Source organism: Anser brachyrhynchus (genome assembly GCF_964034855.1).
Source record: "Anser brachyrhynchus genome assembly, chromosome: 18".
NCBI classification, from domain to species: Eukaryota; Metazoa; Chordata; class Aves; order Anseriformes; family Anatidae; genus Anser; species Anser brachyrhynchus.
In genome coordinates this window covers 3,946,848-3,966,364 of record NC_137711.1, presented here as the reverse complement: position 1 = coordinate 3,966,364, position 19,517 = coordinate 3,946,848, and the positions used below count along the sequence as shown (strand labels likewise).

The window sequence follows — 19,517 nt, the reverse complement described above, 5'->3', positions numbered from 1 at the left end:
ACACTCGTGAAGAACGAAAGGAAGGTCTAAGAACCTTTATGAAAAACTGAACATTTTAAGTAACATGCAATTAATTTTAAATGCTGTGACACTGAGATACCCCCAAATCTGCCTCAACAAAATATTCTGCCAGAAGCCCCTTTTCTATGTTTTATGTAAAACGATACAATCAGTCTTGCTTCAAAGCTAAGACAACTACAGTATCCAGATACAAGTATGATTTGTTCTATAAAACAATGTAAAAATACCTTCTATTCATCCTTCCTTGAAAATTATAACCAGAAAGGATTTTTTTCCAAAAGATTTTACTATCTTTTCCATTACTGTCATTGCATATTAACACCCTCCCTTGTTTCCCATGTCCTCTGCTCCTCCTCCTCTCTAAAAGGCAACCAAGTCTCCAAATCATGAGAACGTGGAGCACTTACAAGCCCTCGTAACCCATTCCTGTCAACTGCTTGTTGGCATTGCTACCACAGCACTTCAAACATGAAGTAACAGCTGGCAGATATTGGGGGAGAAGTGGGGAACTGCTGACAGTTTCAACATAGAACTTAGCAGCAGGTAACTACAGAACTAAGGTCCATCATTCCTCCTTCGCAGGCAACCCTTCACAAGCTGTCCAGAGGTTACAAGAAGGCTTTACACACAAAGACTCCACCACGTTGACAGCATTTTGCTTTCCACCTTACTCTCCTTTTAACCCTGTAAAGCTATGCATTAATACTCATTAATGGGCCTACCTAGCTAAACAACAATAAAAGCCTATGCTCACTTTTCAGTGATTTTTCTTTAGTCTAGGTCTAGTCTGATCCTGCCAACTCCAGCTCGTGTGAGCAGCAGACCATCAGGGGCAGTCAAGGAATGCATCTTGTGGTTTAGCTTCATCCAGTGCAGAGATGCTTGATGCTGGAAGCCAGAGCACAGCAAGTGGAGATGACCGAGAGATTCGCCTCACGAATTTGCTCCTGATGCAAGGTAATACAGTAGCACAGACACGCTGCTGCTGACCCAACACAGCTGGTTTAATTGGCAAAACATTACACACATGACTTCCCCCATCCAGCTACCTTCTTGGGGGTTACATAAATTGAATCCATTTACCCAGAAGTCAGATAGAGCGAGTGCAAGGGATGCTGCATACACACACGCAGTAAATTGGGAAAGAGGTTGAAACAGGACAGAAAAAAAGCCTTCCAATACAGGGAGCAGCAGGCTGCAAGATCAGGGCAATCTACTCTAGAATTTCACCATAAGGACACTGTGCAGACTGTTAATTGCTGTTGAAAAAGCTCAAGCTAAATTTTCACAAATGGATGGCCAGTCTTGGAGAGGGTGTGGCAGGACAGAGGTCTGAAATCTGCATGCATGTGTCTTTAGGTAAATTCTATCCAAATCAGCATTTAGGTTTAGTAACCTATAAAAAGAGGTTTAAGAGGTTTAGCAACATATAAAAACAAAGTAACTTAGAAGTCTTTCTGGAAAAGAACCAAAACTTCTATGTGATCTTAAATTGATTTTATAAATCCATTTTTCTGATTAATCTGAATTATGGTCTCATACGCAAAATCCAAGATTGGACTGAGTTTCAACAATAAATATATAATACAGAGCTTTCCTCAGTGAAAGTTCTGTTATTTCACTAAACTGCCAATGGTATTTTATTAAGTACTAATGAAAGTGTTTTGTAACCTGCACTGAATTAGGAACAGTGACTTCACCCATTTAGTCTTGGATACTCAACTGTAGTCTTCCACATTCTGCTGAAAAACCTATCAACCTGCTTTTCTCCACTGGGAAAAACAGGCACAGGCAATTCCCTGTGCACTAGTACTTAACATAGGATTTAACATAGGTTTGTTGATGTCCAAAGCTAACCTTTAAAACACAGATATGTTGCTGTACTATGAAACTGGGTTAGCGTCACACCAGCATAAAAGCTCTTCATATAAATATGCTCAAACAGTTTCTAATATAGATACAGATGGAGGGAAAAAATAGACCTGAACAATGCCTTAGAAAGAAAGAAGGACACAACGGGGTAAAACTGTTCACTTCTTTTCCTCATCTTTCATACCAAGGAAAAATAGAAAGGTACAAGGATAAAAGGACAGGGAAAATAAATCATGAATGAGCACAAAGAAAACTACATAAAAAATAAAAGCTTTAAAAATCATATTGTATGAAATATTATATGCTTTAGAAAAACAGAGGAAAAACATGACATATACATGCCACACTGATTATATTGCTCGACAGCACTGAAAGATGATCAAGCGATCATAACATAAGAATTTATAGTGAAAGAACATTTGAGACAGAAAATAATATAAAGGAGAAAAAGCTGAAGAGGCAGACTGATGGAAAGACACTAATAATATAAGACAAAAACATGAAGAACAGTTTGAGGGAAATACTGTCAATTACTTCATTTTAGAGAGGTGTCAGTATGAAAATATTGCAATAAAATAATGCTTTAGTACACGTAAGGCATGCTGCAGACATCCCTAGAAAATCAAGTACTGTGTTTACATTTTGAAGGAAATGAGAAAGTGGAATTTTCACGCAAACTACTAAACTCTGGGACATTTTCCAAGCTGTAAATAGGTCAGCATTATGAATTTTGGAAAATTTCTGTGTACTTTAGAGGATTGTACTTCAAACCTTTGGCTATCACTGTTACCACCTACAGGTCATAATGCTGATTCCATTTTGGATCAAGTGTATTCTTCACAGTATCTGTAGAATGGCATTGGCCAGATCCGTCCACCACAACTTTAGCAAATGGATCAGGAAGTCCTAAGAGAAAGGAAAGGAAAAAAAATTAGCAAACAGATCGGGATGCTTTAGAGTCCTTAATCATTGCACTTTCAAAAAAAAAAAAGTTTGAAGATGGCTTTTATTATGAGTCATGTTCCATGAATGGGTTATAACAATTAAATTATGTATAAAGCATGGGAAAAGGCTAAATTAGCAAGTTACTCCATTCAACATTTTCTTGGTCTATATCACTAAGTTGAACGCTTAGAGCAGGGGGTGGGTGGAGAATCCTCCCATAAAGCCTCCAAACACCTTAATTTTCTTAATTCAGAATTGAGTACGTTTTCAGTGTATGGAGAATTCAGCAAAAGGCACAGAAAACAAAACTGCATTCTTCCAATTTTTAAGGTTAATTGTAATCAATATTTTAGTTGTTACTCATATTAATGGAAACTACCTACAGCAGATCAATTCACACTTTTGAGGTCTACTTTGTTTTCTACTTCATTTTCTCTTATCTTAGTACCTTAGAAAAACTTAGTACAGGCTCAGCTGCTAACAAAACTCCGTGAAAAAAGTTGTGCTGGACTACGCAGTTGAGGATGGGAAAGAAGCAGGACCAGCACAGCACAGCAGCCTACAATTAGCTCTACTGCAACTGCAGTCCAGAGCTATTAACTGCCCCTGAAAGAGATGGTCCCACCACCAATGCCTTTTTCCCTCATACTAATTTTTGCCCTCATCTGCATGCCCAGTGAGTCAGCTGCAGTGGTGAAACATTACTGACGTTGTCTGTAGCGTAAGGTTTGCACCAGCACTGCTTCCTTGGGTGACTCAGGATAGAGCCAGTCAGGCACCACCAGCCCAAGGCTGCTGCCAGCCAAGGCAGGTGGGGATAAAGGCAACACACGCGGGGCAGGGAGGAACAGGACCTCGTGGGATATGTGCTGCCGACTGTACAAAACTGCAGCACGGATTGCAAGTTGGGGTGTTTTTAGGCATTATTAAACTGTTAAACAAGTAAAACTTACAATCAACAACAAAAAAATCAGATATAAGGCAAGGTTTGTAAGTATCACAATTTACAATATAATTCTGTATCACTCCTTCTTCAAGTTCTTTTCAAAGTTCAGGTCTGATCTTTTGAATTCTTCCTACTCCCAAATGGAGGGCAGCAGGCAGGTGATATGTGCGTGCATGCCTATGTAGCCAATAACATTCCTTTCTGCCTCCTTCATCCACCTTATTAATTAAAATATAATTTCAGAGTACATAAGTATTATGACATGATCGTTAATAACTGAGATGTACTTATGTCTGCTGGACAGAAAGTTCTTATATGAAAAACATTTTAATAAGTACAAGGCATTAATGCTGAAAAACATGTCATTTGTGTGAGAGTAAAATTGTCTCCCACTTCCATAAAAAACAGAGGGGAGCAAGGGAAGGAGACGGTGTATTTTGTTTTTAATTACTATTATGAATGTCATGAGTGTCACCTAAGAAGAAATTAGAAGCCCTGAAATAAAATGTTCCAAAACCTCAGAGCCCCCAACCCCTTCATGCAACCATCCTAATACATGTGCAAACAGGGATTTACAGAGCTTGCATAATATTTATCCCAACTATAAACATATAAAACTTTAACAGCTACTTACGGAAAAAGTCCTTTTTCACCAAGTTTTTTGCACACAGTACTGTAGAAAAACAAGAAATGCAAAATGAAGTTACTGGTTATTAACAACAAGGTTAATTTACCTGTGTGGTATTCCAGAAAATCCTACTCAAAAACCCATGAATGAACATAAAAGAATCGTGCTCCTACATCATTGTATTATCATGTAAAATAATTCCTGAAAGCAGAGCCAGAAGTGTCATCTTTTGGCAGTTTACCTTTAGGTAGATTACAGTAGAAGTGATATGGCAGTGTTTCCTCAAGCAGTAGTTTCACACGCATTTTTTTCCACTAGTGCCAACTTCAGCTGCTCCTGTGTTTGCCTATTTAGTGCACCAGATTATTTCTAACTACCTCACCACATGGTGGCATGAACAATTGTTCCAGTAGAATTAGTGGTGTTTCACATGCAGGGTCTTATGTTTTGTTCTACAGAACAAGAAAAGCTCTCCGACCACAAAAAAAAAAAGTACACTAGGCGGTCTAGGCTTTTCTGCTATCCTACATTGAAAGTAACTAAAATTTTTTACCTGAAAAACACGTGGGTAGAATAGACTAACTTCTAACACCAGAGTTTTGATGGCTCCAAAGATATACTTTATTTCTGGAGAAGATGAAAATTGTTCCAGGCTTTTTTGATTAAAATAAAAAGAAGGAACACTTGCATTTGTTCACCAAAAACACCAAGGGAAAAATAAGAATGGAGTAAATAAAAGTTGGGGAATAAAAAGGGGGGGATAGGTTTCATATAAAGATGCCAAAGTACACAAAGACTTCTCTCAAAATGCATTGCTGTTCAACTACATATTCTTATCTATTACCGCAGGTTTAGTGAGCAGGAACTATTAGATTTCCCTGCAAAACACTGAAGCATTTACTGGTAATGCAGAAGGATTCTCAGATATTCAATGGAAGAATGAATTCCCACAGCTAGTAGAAAAAGAAGAAGATAGAGGTACTTGGTTGTAATCAATGCTGTAGAAGACTCTTCAGTATCAGATTCCTTTGGATATTTTTTCTGTGAGATCTCCGATATTAATTACTACCAGGAAATGCAAAGATAGAAGAGAGCATCCAGCAAGTGCATCCCACAGACACCACCTCAAAACAGTCAGGCTTTCTACTACTGAATATCCTCAGACAGATACTGCAGGGCACCTGATTCTGTTTTTTTTTTTCTGTGGTATCTTGCCAAATAAAAGCAAGTGAGGGTGGTCCATGAACACTGTCACAGAGATTTCCAAAGTCAGGGCAGAGAAGCACCATCCCGAACAGTTTTGCATGCTAGCCCAGTCCAAGTTACATATTATTCTAAAAATCAATGGAATGAATGCTTTCCCAATTTTCATGTGGCCATGTTCATAAAGCTGTTGATTTTAATGAAAGCATTTCCAGGCGAATTCACCACTGTAAAATCTAACTAAAACTCTACTGAGGTCTAACAAGTCTTGGTCCTCCATAAAACAAAGACATACTCATTGACAACTACAGGTAGTCATAAAACAATGCATTAACATATACCACAGAAAAGACATATATATAAGCTCCCAGAAAAGTTTCAGTGAATTAATTTCATGCAACAGGGTCCTAATAACAATACTGTTAACGTGCGAGAAAATTGCCTGGTACCAGGTTGTTAGTTGTTCTTTGTAAGGAATGAAAGGTCAAGAAATAACTTCTCTCAGTTCAAAGACATAATGGGAATCCTAAAGCGTAGCTGCACTTAAGGATTTTCAGCCAATAATTTGACTGTAAATGGTCAACAGTGGTAAAATACTAATAATGCAGCCAACATTTTAGGTATTTCTGATACCTGGAGTTCAAGAACGTATACCAAACAGACTGTCTCATCATAGTCCACTCCACAAAACCTTCAAATAAAGTCCTTAGGATCACGTCATAAAATCCACTAGAGACCTCCAGATACCCAGCAATTTGAGAAGTACTTAATCCATATGCAATTCTCAACTTAATAGATATTTATGGAAACAGGTAATAACAGAAACTTTGCAAAATGCTTCTGCAGTCCCTTAAGATTTTATTACAACAGGAATATCCTCAGCTTGACAGCTAGCTGTCAACTAACACCACTCACCCAAGAACAGAAAGAGATTATTATCTAGCAGCCATCTTTCATTTAGAGGTTAAAAAAAAAAACATTCAAATAAAACAGATGCTTGTATAGACGGCCACTTTCTTAAATATATCAAAAAAAAGAAAACCATCAACTATTATTTGCGCAATTTCATCCATTATAAAAAATGGAAACCGCCAAATGAAGCTGAAACTTTTAAACCTGACAGTTCAGGCAGAATTCATCTACAGCACAGCAGGCCAGACAGTATGTTCCTGAAATTGTGTAATGTCAAAAATAAAAGGTTTGACTAGTCTTTTCAGAAAGAAATCATAAGGTTAATTCATTACGAAAACTTCCTTTCAAAATATTAATCAAGTCTGTCACTGCAATTTAACCAAAGTCTCATGTTGCACAATATACGAACTAGTAACCGTTTCCCCAACAATTAGCCATTAGTGAACAAATTAATACTTTTGGCTTGAGATTTCTCCTTCTAGTAACCACATTTAAGGACAGTCAGATGCCATCCAATTCCGTCTTTGTCAGGTTAACAAAACAGGAGAGACACTGGGAAATCATCTATTAAGAACAGCCTCTCTGCCAGGTAAAAAAAAGCTCAGGTCCCAGGAGCATAACCTCAATTCTAGATGAAACGATCTTTTTCCACGTAGAGAGCTCTCATCTAGCTCAGGACTTTTTTGCACAAAACTTTTCCCACTGATGGGAAAAGTACCACAGTTTATGCTCCATTTTTCTAACAGTTTCAACGCTATTAGATCTATTCTCAATATTCTGATAACCAACTGATTAATAGCTCCTTGAGAATAAGAACTAAGGAAGTTTGGTTTCCTATGGATTTATGTTTTATGGTTGACTGAAAGCTACGGCTGAAGCTTTTCCCACCGGTAGGGCCTTTACACGGACACTCTCCCACGCAGGCTCTCCAGTGGTCTAGCAACACCTGATCTCTCCCTGAAGCTTGTGCCTCTCATTTCAGGTCACTGCTAAGGCTCTCCTCCTTATCCAGGCAGCCATTCTCATAAAACTCATGGGGCTTAATTATCTTTGAGATTCTATCCTACGTCAGATTTGAGCCAAACTTTCAAAAAACAGAAAGAACCAGAGCGAGATCATTTTTTCCCTGACAAAGCCAAGTCAAAATGCTGATGATTCTGGAACCAAACCCACGTCATTACCAGACCTATGTGGTTGTACCATTAACAGATCCTCTAGAGGCGCACAAGGCCACAGAAGGATGTTATCTGTTCTAAAACAAACATGTACAAATTACATTTTTATTATTTTTTTTCCTAAACAAAAAAAAAAGTTAAGCTATTTAAACTCTCACTGAAGGTTTTCAGAAACAGAAAACAAATCAGCGCCTGTATATCCTGACATTGGTTTGAAAAAAAGAGGGAGGAGCATTGTACTGTAAGTACATCATCAAAAGACATTAATGGTTTCTAGTACACATAAGGAGATAAAGCATTTATTACAAAATATCAGTGAGTCAGTGGATATCTATGCTTTATATTCATTACAGACTTCCTGGGTAGTCTACAGAGAAGAGAACATTAGTATTCCAATACAAAGGCACGATGAACACGTGCCAAGACAAACACGCACATCAATTTTACATACTATATGTTCATTAAATATCTTTCTATCATGCCTTATGATCTCATTCTAATGTACGCTACTCAGGTCAGCTCACAGAAACATTAAAAAAAGCAAAATGGTATAAACCACACAGTCTCCTTCCATGACAGCTTTGCTACGCGCAGGTCTCAAACACTCAAAAATAGGAATTAAGTGAATCACGTTTGCCAATTTCTTTCTTCCGATTACTCCAAGGACTGACAAAGAAAGGTTTACGGATGATTTAACTATTGCAACTAAATGGAAAATATTTAATACCTCCAAACTTTTGTAATCTAATTCACACAGTAGCCATTAAAATTTACGTGCTATTAAGCAGCCATCATTATTGAAAATTTGACTTTTATAGAAAGATAAATATCATTTTCGGAACTCTTCTCCTTCAGTAATTAGCAAAAAAGTAACTCGTTACAACTGCTTTTTTACTTTGGAATTGTATTTACAGGCAAATCAAACTTCTCATGACTTCAAACAGTTGTTATGGAAGCTATCCTATGTCACACACTAGTAACATTTTATTTAAATGCTAAAAAGTATGTTTATTTCTGAATAGTAAATATATATATATAATGCAAGGTCTCCCTACTTAAAGCGGAGGAAAATAAGAAAGCAGGGGAAAAAATGCATTTTAAAACACATGGAATAAAAACAAGTGAAAAACGAGAGAGATCATCAGATTTCACAGAATCAACACATCTTGGAAATGATCTAAGGGTTTTCCACGATCCTAACCACCTTCAACAGTAAGACAACAGATCTCAAATGAGTCTGGAGGAGGGCAGCGTTCAATAAGAAAACGTTCACTGAATTTATAGAAGAATGGGTGGCACTCTCACTCCCTGGCCACCACTAAAGGTAACCACGTGGTTACACACCTGCAAAATAGGAATACCAATACCGTACCTCACAGGTACAATGCGTGTTATTGGTACGCTCGTGCTCTCATCTGTTAGAATGCATCTCCTGATTTATGACAAATTTAAAAAGATTGAATATGTGTTTGTACACGGCAACGAGTACCTAAGGGCCACAGATGTAGGTTATCATGACAGAAATACAGATTTTAAAAAAATGTATTAAAAATTAATATTTCTTAAGCTATCCTATAAAGTTAGTAATTTAAAATGTGTGTATTGGAGAGATCAATACTTTGAAGGGAAGATATAGGAAGAAAGGTAAGAAAATAAAAAGTAATCAAAAATGTCCATGGAACTGAGCACACAAGCTGAAGCAGCAGAAGGAAGCGCACAATCGACACATTTACAATTCAGTACGTGACTTAATAAGAAAACAACCCCCATCTCATGTCAGGCATTCGCAAGCAACCAATACTGTGTCAACGGACAGCCCGGGGTTTACAGGAGGAAGAAAAGGAGCGGGTCCAAAGCTAAGATTGTGTTTACTGATCTTCTGGCTTTTCAGTGTCATCACCACAGCGAAACTGATTCAGCCTTCTGAATCCAACCAGCCGTTTTAGCGTTACATTTTTTGTTGTTGTTGTTTCACCCAAGGGTTTTTCTCCCCCAAAAAGTGCTTGTTCCAGAACATATGGAACACATGGGGTAGTGAGCAGAAAGGCAGGCTGCCTATCAATTTTTACCACAACAGCTCATTTTGAAGACAAGTCTTTCTTCCCTCTACAGAAACACCATCTTTTAATGAAAGCCATTAGCATTGCTTTTTGTGATCAGATCCCAGTTGTTTGCATGTAATACGCACTGCAATACAATCACTAAAATAAGTCCCAGCTGTAGAAACACAATGCTATGCTGTTGCTAATGCGTGTTGTACTGATAATGAATGGTCGTCTATGCTTTAATCTGAATAAAGCTCCCAACTGCTCTGTCTCTTCTTGCCAAAAATTCCCCTTCCTCCTCCAGACTGTGGTTGCATTCCAATTACACTGCTGATTGGAATGAGCCTGGCTGGGGGGGGAGGAGAGGGAGGGACACAACCGAGCACACGCACGCCCCTCCTGGCTTTCAGACTGCTGCCCCTGGGACCCAGAAACTGTTTGGGGTGTTCTGAACCTATGGCTGACATCGCATGCCTTCCTCGATAGTGCATAAAACTCTTCTTAATTTTGTTTTCTTAAAAAAAAAAACATTTGAGAGGGGCAAACGATACACCATGCACAGGTTCCAGCAGCATAGCTCAATACTTTAAACATTTCTAACAAATTCCTACTGTTTTCATCCATTGTTGGCATGCTGCTGAGCAACTTATATTTTTCTGCTTGCACTCCCTCCTTGGACCTGCCTAAATTCCCTCATGGGAAGATATAAAACAGGAGGTCTTTGACTAGTCATTGAACAAAGAGAGCTGTAAATAACGCCATACAGATTTACAAATACAGCTGCTGAGGTAATAACTTTCTCTATTAAAGATTAAAAATGAAATTGTTTATCCCAACTATTCACATTAAATTTTATTTTACAATTAATCTGAGGATTTTTTTTAGTTTTCACTTCCTTCCAATTTTCACTTCCTTTAAAAGGTGGTTTTTTTTTCCTGCAGCTGAACTAACTGAATGAACACTATCATAAAGTAAGAATTTACTTGTAAGTTAATGAAATTTATGCGTTTTAATACGATGACATTTGATTATCATCAAGAAGGGGCACACAAAGATACATAAACGTAACAAATGTGTGTTTTACAGCTGCACAGGGGTTCTGAGCTAAGAAGGTATTGAAACATGAAATACGTAAGAACACAGCAGCTGACTATTACTCTAACCATGATCACTAATCAACGTGAGCTCCAAGGTTTCATGTTGCACCTAACAATCAAGAGGGCTGCAGCTGTTCCTCTCTCAAATCAGGTCTAGCAATCATACGGATGCAAGGTAGATCAGGAAGCTGAACTGGCTTAACAGAAAGTTAGCCCTCTGGGGAGATGGATTCGCTTTCCATTGGCTCCAAGAGCTGCACTGCCTTATCCTACAGCCACGCCATAAGTAGAGCTAGTGCAAAGGAAATAGCAGAAGCACGTGGCTGCAGAGGAGGCAAGGAGAGGCTGAACTACCTTTCTGACAGCAACTTGCAGTTGTCCTGGAAAAATGCACTCCATACCAGTCAGTATTGCAGCTCTAAAACCAAAACAATACACTCCCAAATTTTTCATTTTAATATAGACTGATAGTTTTCCTCCTGTCTCTGCTGTGCAGTTCCAGACATTTATTAAAAATATATATTTTAAAACATTTTAAAATTTTTAAACATATTTTGCCATTAAGATATCAAAATAACTACCTAACACCCACCAGGCTTTCAGAGAGACAAACTGAAACTTAAAAATTCAGATTCAGTTTTATTTTTTTATTTCCCAAAGCACACGGAAGCAACAGAATCCAAGCACCGAACAAAGCATTTCTCTTGCAAGCATACACGCTTTATAGCTTTAAGGGTGCTCTAATTTCACATTTTAACAGTTTCTCTTTTCGAGTCTCACAAATCACTAGAAATTAAGAACAACCTACCAAGCACTAAACAAAAATCAGCACCAAGTATATATATACATAGAGGCTGGCATGCCCTTCTTAAAAAGGTTTAATTATTTTTCCCCATATTTAACTGGGAATCCAGTGTTACCCCAATTAAAGCTCCTAACACCATCCTCTGAAGACGTGAGCAAGCTGAAAGGGTCACCCCAATTCCGCTCTGTTGCAGGGAGCAGTACGGAGGCAGCACGTGCTGACACAAAGGTGCCAAACGACATGCAGAGGGAAGCCCAGCTCAGCCAGGACAAACTGGTGATGATTTCAGACATACCCTACTCGATTAAATTAGATGGGAACCCTGCAGCAGGGAAGACCAGCATGACCACTACCTTGTCTTCCTAAAGCAGAAACAGCCAAGTAAACCTCAAATCACCATCACTGTTTCATCTACATGTCTTTTACTGCTGTGAATTAGGAAATGCATACCAGAAACCCTTCTGCCCCCAGAGCTACAGCAGCCACAGCAACTTGGAAGGGGTGGTAGCTTCTTCAACTGGCACAGTTACCTAGAGAGCTAACATCTGGCCATAGGCTTACCACGTTCACTTCCAGTTCTTACTGGTGGAAAACTGATTTCCAACTCCCTTTCAGAATTAACAATGTAATTTAAATCCAATGTAAATTTAGAATCACATGCCAACTCCGGTTGACTTGGAATACACATTAGAACAATTCAGAAGTGTGGATACACTTTTAAAGTGCTAACCCTATTAAAACACGAAGTGTTTTAATACAACTTACCTTTTTATTTGTTTAATACACCATACACAAGGTAGACAGCTTTTAAATAAACTCTTAAATAAACTCTTCTTTTTTAAAGTACATATTAGGGTAATCCCAGTATTAGGAAAGGACTTCTAAAAACAATTTCCTTTAATAATTGTTACAGGTCTAAATTGTCCTGTAAACACATTTCTGCAAGGTCAAACTCAATATATTCAATATTTCCTTATCCGTCTTGTGTTGTAAAAATCTGTAAAATGAAACCCATTTCAAAGGATCACATGCACCTGCTTATATACACTATCAGTTAGAAGCCTGTGTCTCCACAAATTGGGATTAATCCTTTGGGACAAAACAAACAAAACCACCATAACCCGCATTCAAACTACAAACAGCAATATGGAATATCCAGACATGACAAAAAAAAAAGTCCTGATAATATAGTTTACAATACTGCAAAATACACCAGAAGCTAACATAGTAACAGTATATTTTCCTTTCCACTAGAGTCACTGTATCAAATTCAACAGTAGGCTGTGTTTTAACTCTTTTTAGAATTCTAGACCCATATTACTTGCACGTAACTCATGGAGATTAAAGTTCAAGATGAAGATACCATGCATTTATCATGGAAGAAATGTTAATAGAGACACATTGCAACACTGAATATAAACAGTTAAACCAATAAGTCATTCATCTCATGCAATAATAAAATTCTGGGACAGAGTCTCCAGGGCTACTTTAAATTCCTGTAAGGGGGGAGCGACACGACAACAACTCACGACTCCAGCAGTCTGTGCCTGGCATGTCTGAATGACTTGCGGACACGGCCAGATGGAGTCTGCCTAGATTTGCCATGTTTAGACTCCTGTTTTAACATCATGATGTCTACTTCACAGCATTGTTTTACTGTAAACAAAAGGCTTCCTTTTCCACTTCTCCTCCCTTATTCCACTCTAAGCCAAAAGTAAAACAAAACACAAAAAAACCCATACCACAGAATTCTTCGTTCGAGCAAGTAATGTATTTGCATTTCCTAGATTCATTCGGTGATGGGCTTACTGCCACACACGTCATGAAGTCTATTCATGTGTCCAGTTTGTTTGATACGCCTGTCAAGAGGTAAAGGAAAGAAATTATGCTGCCACTTTCGCAACGAAGGTAGCAAGCCCTCACCAAGCATTTTAAATCTTACCATGAAGGCTTACAAGTCTTTTACAGAGACTCACGTTTAAACCAGCAAAACTGAGTATGTTGTTGCAAACACGAAGATTTTTTTTTTGAGCTATATACCAAAAAGGCAAATCAGATCTGGATGTTACAGTACTAAACCAACCCCATCAGGGGGATGTGTAAGCTAAGGCTTCAATCAGAGCCTCAAACAGCAAAAAAAGAAGCAGAAGTAACACGTGGGAAATTTTAAGAAAACAAAGGGTTTGCGAATATTTGCATTTCCTGGTTTAGTGTGGATGGAGCCTCTCAGACCAGCCAGGATGTTTCTAATGCATAACTTTCACACACTAGAAATTCCACTTAACTTCTCCACCCTGCTACAAAATGGCCTAACCCTCACATCTCATCCATTTTTCAACATTTGAAAAAACACTATCGTATCATAAATTCATCATAAATACACCACTTACAAACATAAACACTAAATACTATGCTGGTCCAATAGGGGGCAAAAAATCCATAGCTTGAAATTAAAAGCTATTAAAATACTTTCATAAAAAAGGGGGGGGGGGGGGATGTCAGCAGTCAAGGATCAACTTCAAAGTTCTCTCTTTTGTTTCTCACACTCTAGTACACATAAAATTGTACAGCAGGAAACAGGCTGGGAAACAGAAATTTATTAAATATCAGCAAACCAACCAGCTTTACTGTTTTATTTTCTGTATGATCCTCTCTGTTGCAATGAAATGTAATTCACCTTCCTGCAGTATTAAAAACAATTCCTTTTTAAAAAAGTAATGCAACATAACCAAGATCACCTAAATTCAAACCTGCAGAAGTGGTTATTAAAATTCAAATGTGAGCAAAGTAAACTCTTTTGTGAGCATTAATTCTATTATCCTAGAAATACAGAAATAAAATAGTATTTAAGATCTCAGGAAAAGGGGATGCTCTCATCTCAAAATTCTTAGGAATCATTATGCTAAAATCTTACCTCAGTCCTCAAAAACACGTTTGAAATCCCAGCAGCTAGTTTTTAAAGCAAGACCCAGGTTAGACTGAAGTGATTAGTCCAAAATTATGATGTCGCGTGCCCCAAAATACTTAGCAAACACAGGATTCTTCCTCTGAGGATGAGTAAATAAAAAACTCAACATGGAAATTTACACATATATTTCTCTGCCCCCACAGGAACAAGGGTTGGGAAAAAAGCTAACACAAGAAACAAATTATAGTTCTGTTCTGACTGATGTATTTCATGTACCTATGGAAATGTACTGAGGGAAAAAACAAGCTAACAAGAAGCAGAGCCCTGGATTTGTCTCACTGCAGTGAAACTCTCCACCCTCTGAATGAGCTATAGCAGAGGCAATAACAAAAGAAATTCATGATCTAATTACCAACCAGACGAAAATGCCCTGAATTTTAAAAAGGGCTTCAGACAAGAGGCACCTGCAGCTAACCCCGGCTCCTGGGTATGAGGAGCTGTAGATACCAGAAGCTTTTCAGACTTCAGGATCACTGCTGTCTGTCAGGACACAGTCACAAACTTGATTTAAACAGGAAGTCTCAAAATTCTCTCTGCTACAAACATGATCCTGGTGGGACACTCTGCTACTGCCGGGGCTTTTCTGGGAAGAGGCAAAAGGAAAAAAAGCGAAAAAGGATGCATATTATTTACCCTTCATACTCACAGGAATTCTCATGCCGCTCTTCAGCAAAATACTGCAAATATCTCTATCAACACTAATAAAAGAATTGTCAGCTGCTTTGTAAGAAGCAATTTCTAAAATGTGACAACAGCTAAGGTGAGAACTTCGAGGAAAAAAAAGAGAGTCAATTCCGGCATTTCAAAAATAAAACTTGAAGTATTTTAGTTTTTTTTTCTAAATAATTTCCTAAAAAAAAAAATCAAACAATGTTAAAGAATTCATGAGGATCACAATCTCAAAACTAGCACTAGTAAAATTCACTAGTTAAGGATCTTCCCTAGGTATTTCACAAGTCTAAACTCTGCATTCCGCACTATTTTGTTTTACTGCTACACCTGATGTACTGAAATCACATTGTATGGGGGAATACAGATAGATGATGTACTCTTTACATCTTCATACTGTATTACCAACATCCACAACTTCAGACGTGGATTGTGATGTCTCACTGATAAAATGGGGATCCTGCCTTCTCCTCCTCCCTTAACGTAGTTGAAATATTTAAGCACAATGTCCCTCTATTTACTTTTGTGGTGAAAAGCCTTTTAGTGGAGTGCTTTCAACTCTGGAAGCTGACTCTCTCTTCAGGTTGACAGTTCAATTTACTTGGAAGTATAGTCTTGCTCTAAATAATATTTATTAAAGACTTCTGCCAAAAAATATGGTCAGCAGAAAGATCAGTGGACTATATATACCTTTACCTGGTTATTAAGCTGATGACACTGATTACTTAGTGTCTCTACCTACGGAAATGTAATACCATATAAATGGGGAAAACACCAACTGCTTACAGGAAGTACATATGGAAAAGTAAGACTGTATCACACACCCATACCTTGTTAAAGATCTCATGCACCTCAGTTCAGCCTTCCCCCCCAATCAGAAAACCGTGACTCCAAATCTCAAAGAGGTAATTGCAATCAATGCACTATACAATATATAAACGGATTTAGTTACATCACTGCAGTCCTTTAATATTAACAGATACAGTTTAGTTTCTCTTTGTAAACAGATGTTTTCTACAGAACAAATCCAAACAGTTTAAGATGCTGTTGCTGTTAAACAGAGATGAGCTAATTGGATGTTTAATCCTATTTACTTCAACAAAAGTAAAGAAACTTACATTAAAGCACCAACTTTTCATTGTTTTGCTTTGCTTTTACACAAATTGTTTAAATTTAATCAAATCAGTACAATTTATGTACTGCTGTAGGAAATAATATGAAATGGATTTTAAAGAAACAGAACACTAAGGAATGTGGATGAAATAGCTTGACAATATATGGAAGGAAAGAATCCTGCCACCAAAGAAGCTTACTATGCAATTTAAACTACAATTTCAGAAATCTTTTGGGAAGATGCAATGTTCAAGTGGTGAAAAAGAATTTTTTTTTTTTTTTTGAGAAAGGAGCACACACAGCAGATAAGCAGTAGAGTGAAGAGCAAGAAAAACAATGGCTAGCAGGTGAAACTGAAAGAGGAAGAGTATAAAGCATTAATGTAAAATGTTTAACACTGTGAATCAACACTTCTAGCAAAATAGCAAATGAATAAAAATCCAGCTATTTCCAGGAAGCTGGAGGAGATTTTATTACCAGGCATCTACAAAGACAGAATGGCTTTCAAACGTAACAAACAAGCAAGTATTTCCATTGACCTCAAACACCAATTATGAGCTTCAGAAAGTCTGAGTGGACAAGAAGGGGAGTTTGAGGGGGCATAAAAGTGGAAGGACCTCATTTACTCTGGTGCCTTTCACTCTAGAAACCCTCAACTTCTTGCAGCTGTGCTGACAAAACATTTTACTAAACATTGCTCCTCCTGATTCCTACCATTTCTTTCTTATACAGCTACACATGCAAGGGAAGAGGCAAGGAAGCCAGACCCCATTTTCCGGAGGAATTTTACATTAATTTCCTAGGCACACTGTTCCTTGGATATCTCAACTGCTAACCCAGTGCTATCCCAGGCATGAAAAATATAGAAATGTATTAACTTAGCAAGCAAAATTATTTTTCCTTTTGCATCTCAATTATTTAATAATAAACAACTTCCAATGACCTAATTCCTTTAGTTTCTCTGTCATCTACGTATCTTAGAGCTAATACGATAACAGAGACATACTGAAACTCAGAAACACAAGCCTTTTCCATCCTTCACATCCTTTCAAATAGCTTTGCACACTGTATCTGCTTTTTGCATTGATTATTAACTAAATATAAGAATTCACAAGTATTTTTCCTGTTCGTAATATTGAGAGACCTGGCCTAATCTTCATGTATTGCAGAATACTAACGGCATTGTCAGTGTTAAAGAAAGACAAGTTTTTAAAATACTAAAAATTAAAATGGAATGGCTGCCCTCAAACTAGCACGCTACATGAAAATACATCTCTAGCTAATCATGTATTTTCACTAAACATAAAAACATCAAAACAAACAAAAAAGCACTACACTGAAGTCAGTTCACCAATTCCTGCCAGGGTCCCTCATGTCATGCTTGCATTCCAGATGCATAACAGTCCTCACTAAAACGTAATATTGCCAAAGGGTCATAAGATCGGAGTATTTCTAGGATGCATCCAAATATCTTATGGTTTAAAGTTAAAAAATGTACCTATACATGTCCAAGCTTACAAAAGAGAAATTAGAATAATCAAGCGAGTCTAGTAGATTTTGATGCTAAATATAGACTGCTGTTCAGGAGACAATAAAAAACACAGGATTGGAGGAGATAAAGTGTTAATCGCATATTTGGTGGTTTATGAGCCAAAGGAGTCTGAGGTTTAAACTGCTTCTGCTCAGTGCTCATCCCATTCAGAGACGATGAATCATTTCCCATTTGGCAACACTTCTGCCTACAAGGCTGTCTTCTGTGAGATTTCTCCTGTATCCTTGTAATAGATTTGCTAATTTAGTACACCTGACTTTGAGCAAAAACTATTGTTGCCAGCTGTCAGACTAGACCTCGTCCTGTTTATCAGACACATCTAAACCATCCTGTTCTGCCCCAATCATAGAAACAGAACACTCTTTACTAATCCCAGTGCAGTAAATTACTTTCTAATATCCTTGTTTTTCTTACTCTGCCAAAATACCAACACATCATAGATTTAAAGCAACAGCAAAATCAATTTATCCACAGCAGCTGGGCTCATACCAGTTTATCCAATAACTGCTTTTCTTTTTTTTTTTAAAAAAAAAAAATGTAATATTTGCTGTTCTGGTCATTCTGTCCATGAATTCCTGAGTCTCAGCAATAGAGTTTAAATGAAGGTAATATAAGCTCACAGGGAGCGTATTCGAGTTTTTTAGGCAGACCTCCACATCTCTTTGAAAGATAAATCAGAGCAAAAGAAAGTATTAAAAGCCTCACACACACTAAAACGTTTCCTCATTTTCCCCAGGGCTTTGTGCATGCAGAAGAAACTGCTTTACTTTCTGTTTACAAATATTTGTCCGGACAGCAGCTTAAAAGGGAAGGGTAGGGGCTAAAGAGATTTTCGTTTTTTTAAACAAATAAAAAAAAACACCCTACCTAGAAACATATGAAAAAACAATTTGTGTATGACACTCCTATTCCTAAAAACAAAAACAAAAAACCCTACCAGAACTTAACTTTACATTCTACATTACATACATCAGTTTTGCAGATGCAGAAAGTGGACTCTTTTTCAGGTGCCCAGAATTCCAACTGCACTTCAAAAAGTTTACTGCATATACATGTCTATATTAGATGTTATTATGATACTTTTACTCTTCCAAATATTTTAAATCAGCATAATCAACAAAAATACAAGAATACATCCACTCCACTGAAAAGAAAATATGAAGTATTTACATTCCTCTCTTCTATTTTCAGAGGGCCATGGAACTGCTTACTCAGCTCTAGCGTTTAAATCTGGCTCCACGAATGCCTGCCGAACACCCAAGGAGCTGCACCTGAACTCCTTCACCTGCGACTGACTTTGAAGACAACTCAGAAACTGCAATTCAACACAGAGGCCGTTAACTTTGAGCTGGTTCCACACCACCCTATGGCTGGTTTCTGCTACATTTGCTAAACTGTATTTGCTACAAATACATAAAAATACATTAAATACGTAAGAATAGTCTACAAGTGTAGACTAGCTGAGGATCCCCACCAATGTTTTTCTTGATGAAAATATTCATACAACGTTCAAAACAGGCCAATGTCTTGACTGACTTCAGACAACTACAAAAAAAAAGCAATAGT

The 19,517-nt window shown here is 37.6% G+C and overlaps 1 protein-coding gene across 3 annotated transcripts in view; it reads right to left on the bottom strand.

The window, feature by feature from the left end:
• Window positions 1-19,517, bottom strand: part of SMURF2 (SMAD specific E3 ubiquitin protein ligase 2) — a 64,882-nt gene that overhangs the window by 31,785 nt on the left and 13,580 nt on the right. For 2 of the 3 annotated variants that reach the window (XM_080561145.1, XM_080561146.1), the window contains exons 2-3: window positions 4,419-4,457; window positions 2,691-2,799 (exon numbers count right to left, since the gene is read on the bottom strand). In XM_080561145.1, coding sequence (XP_080417271.1) covers window positions 2,691-2,799; window positions 4,419-4,457 — 148 coding nt within the window. Of the gene's footprint in view, window positions 1-2,690; window positions 2,800-4,418; window positions 4,458-13,391; window positions 19,498-19,517 lie in introns of those variants that run through there. The other variant, XM_080561144.1, reaches the window with a different exon arrangement.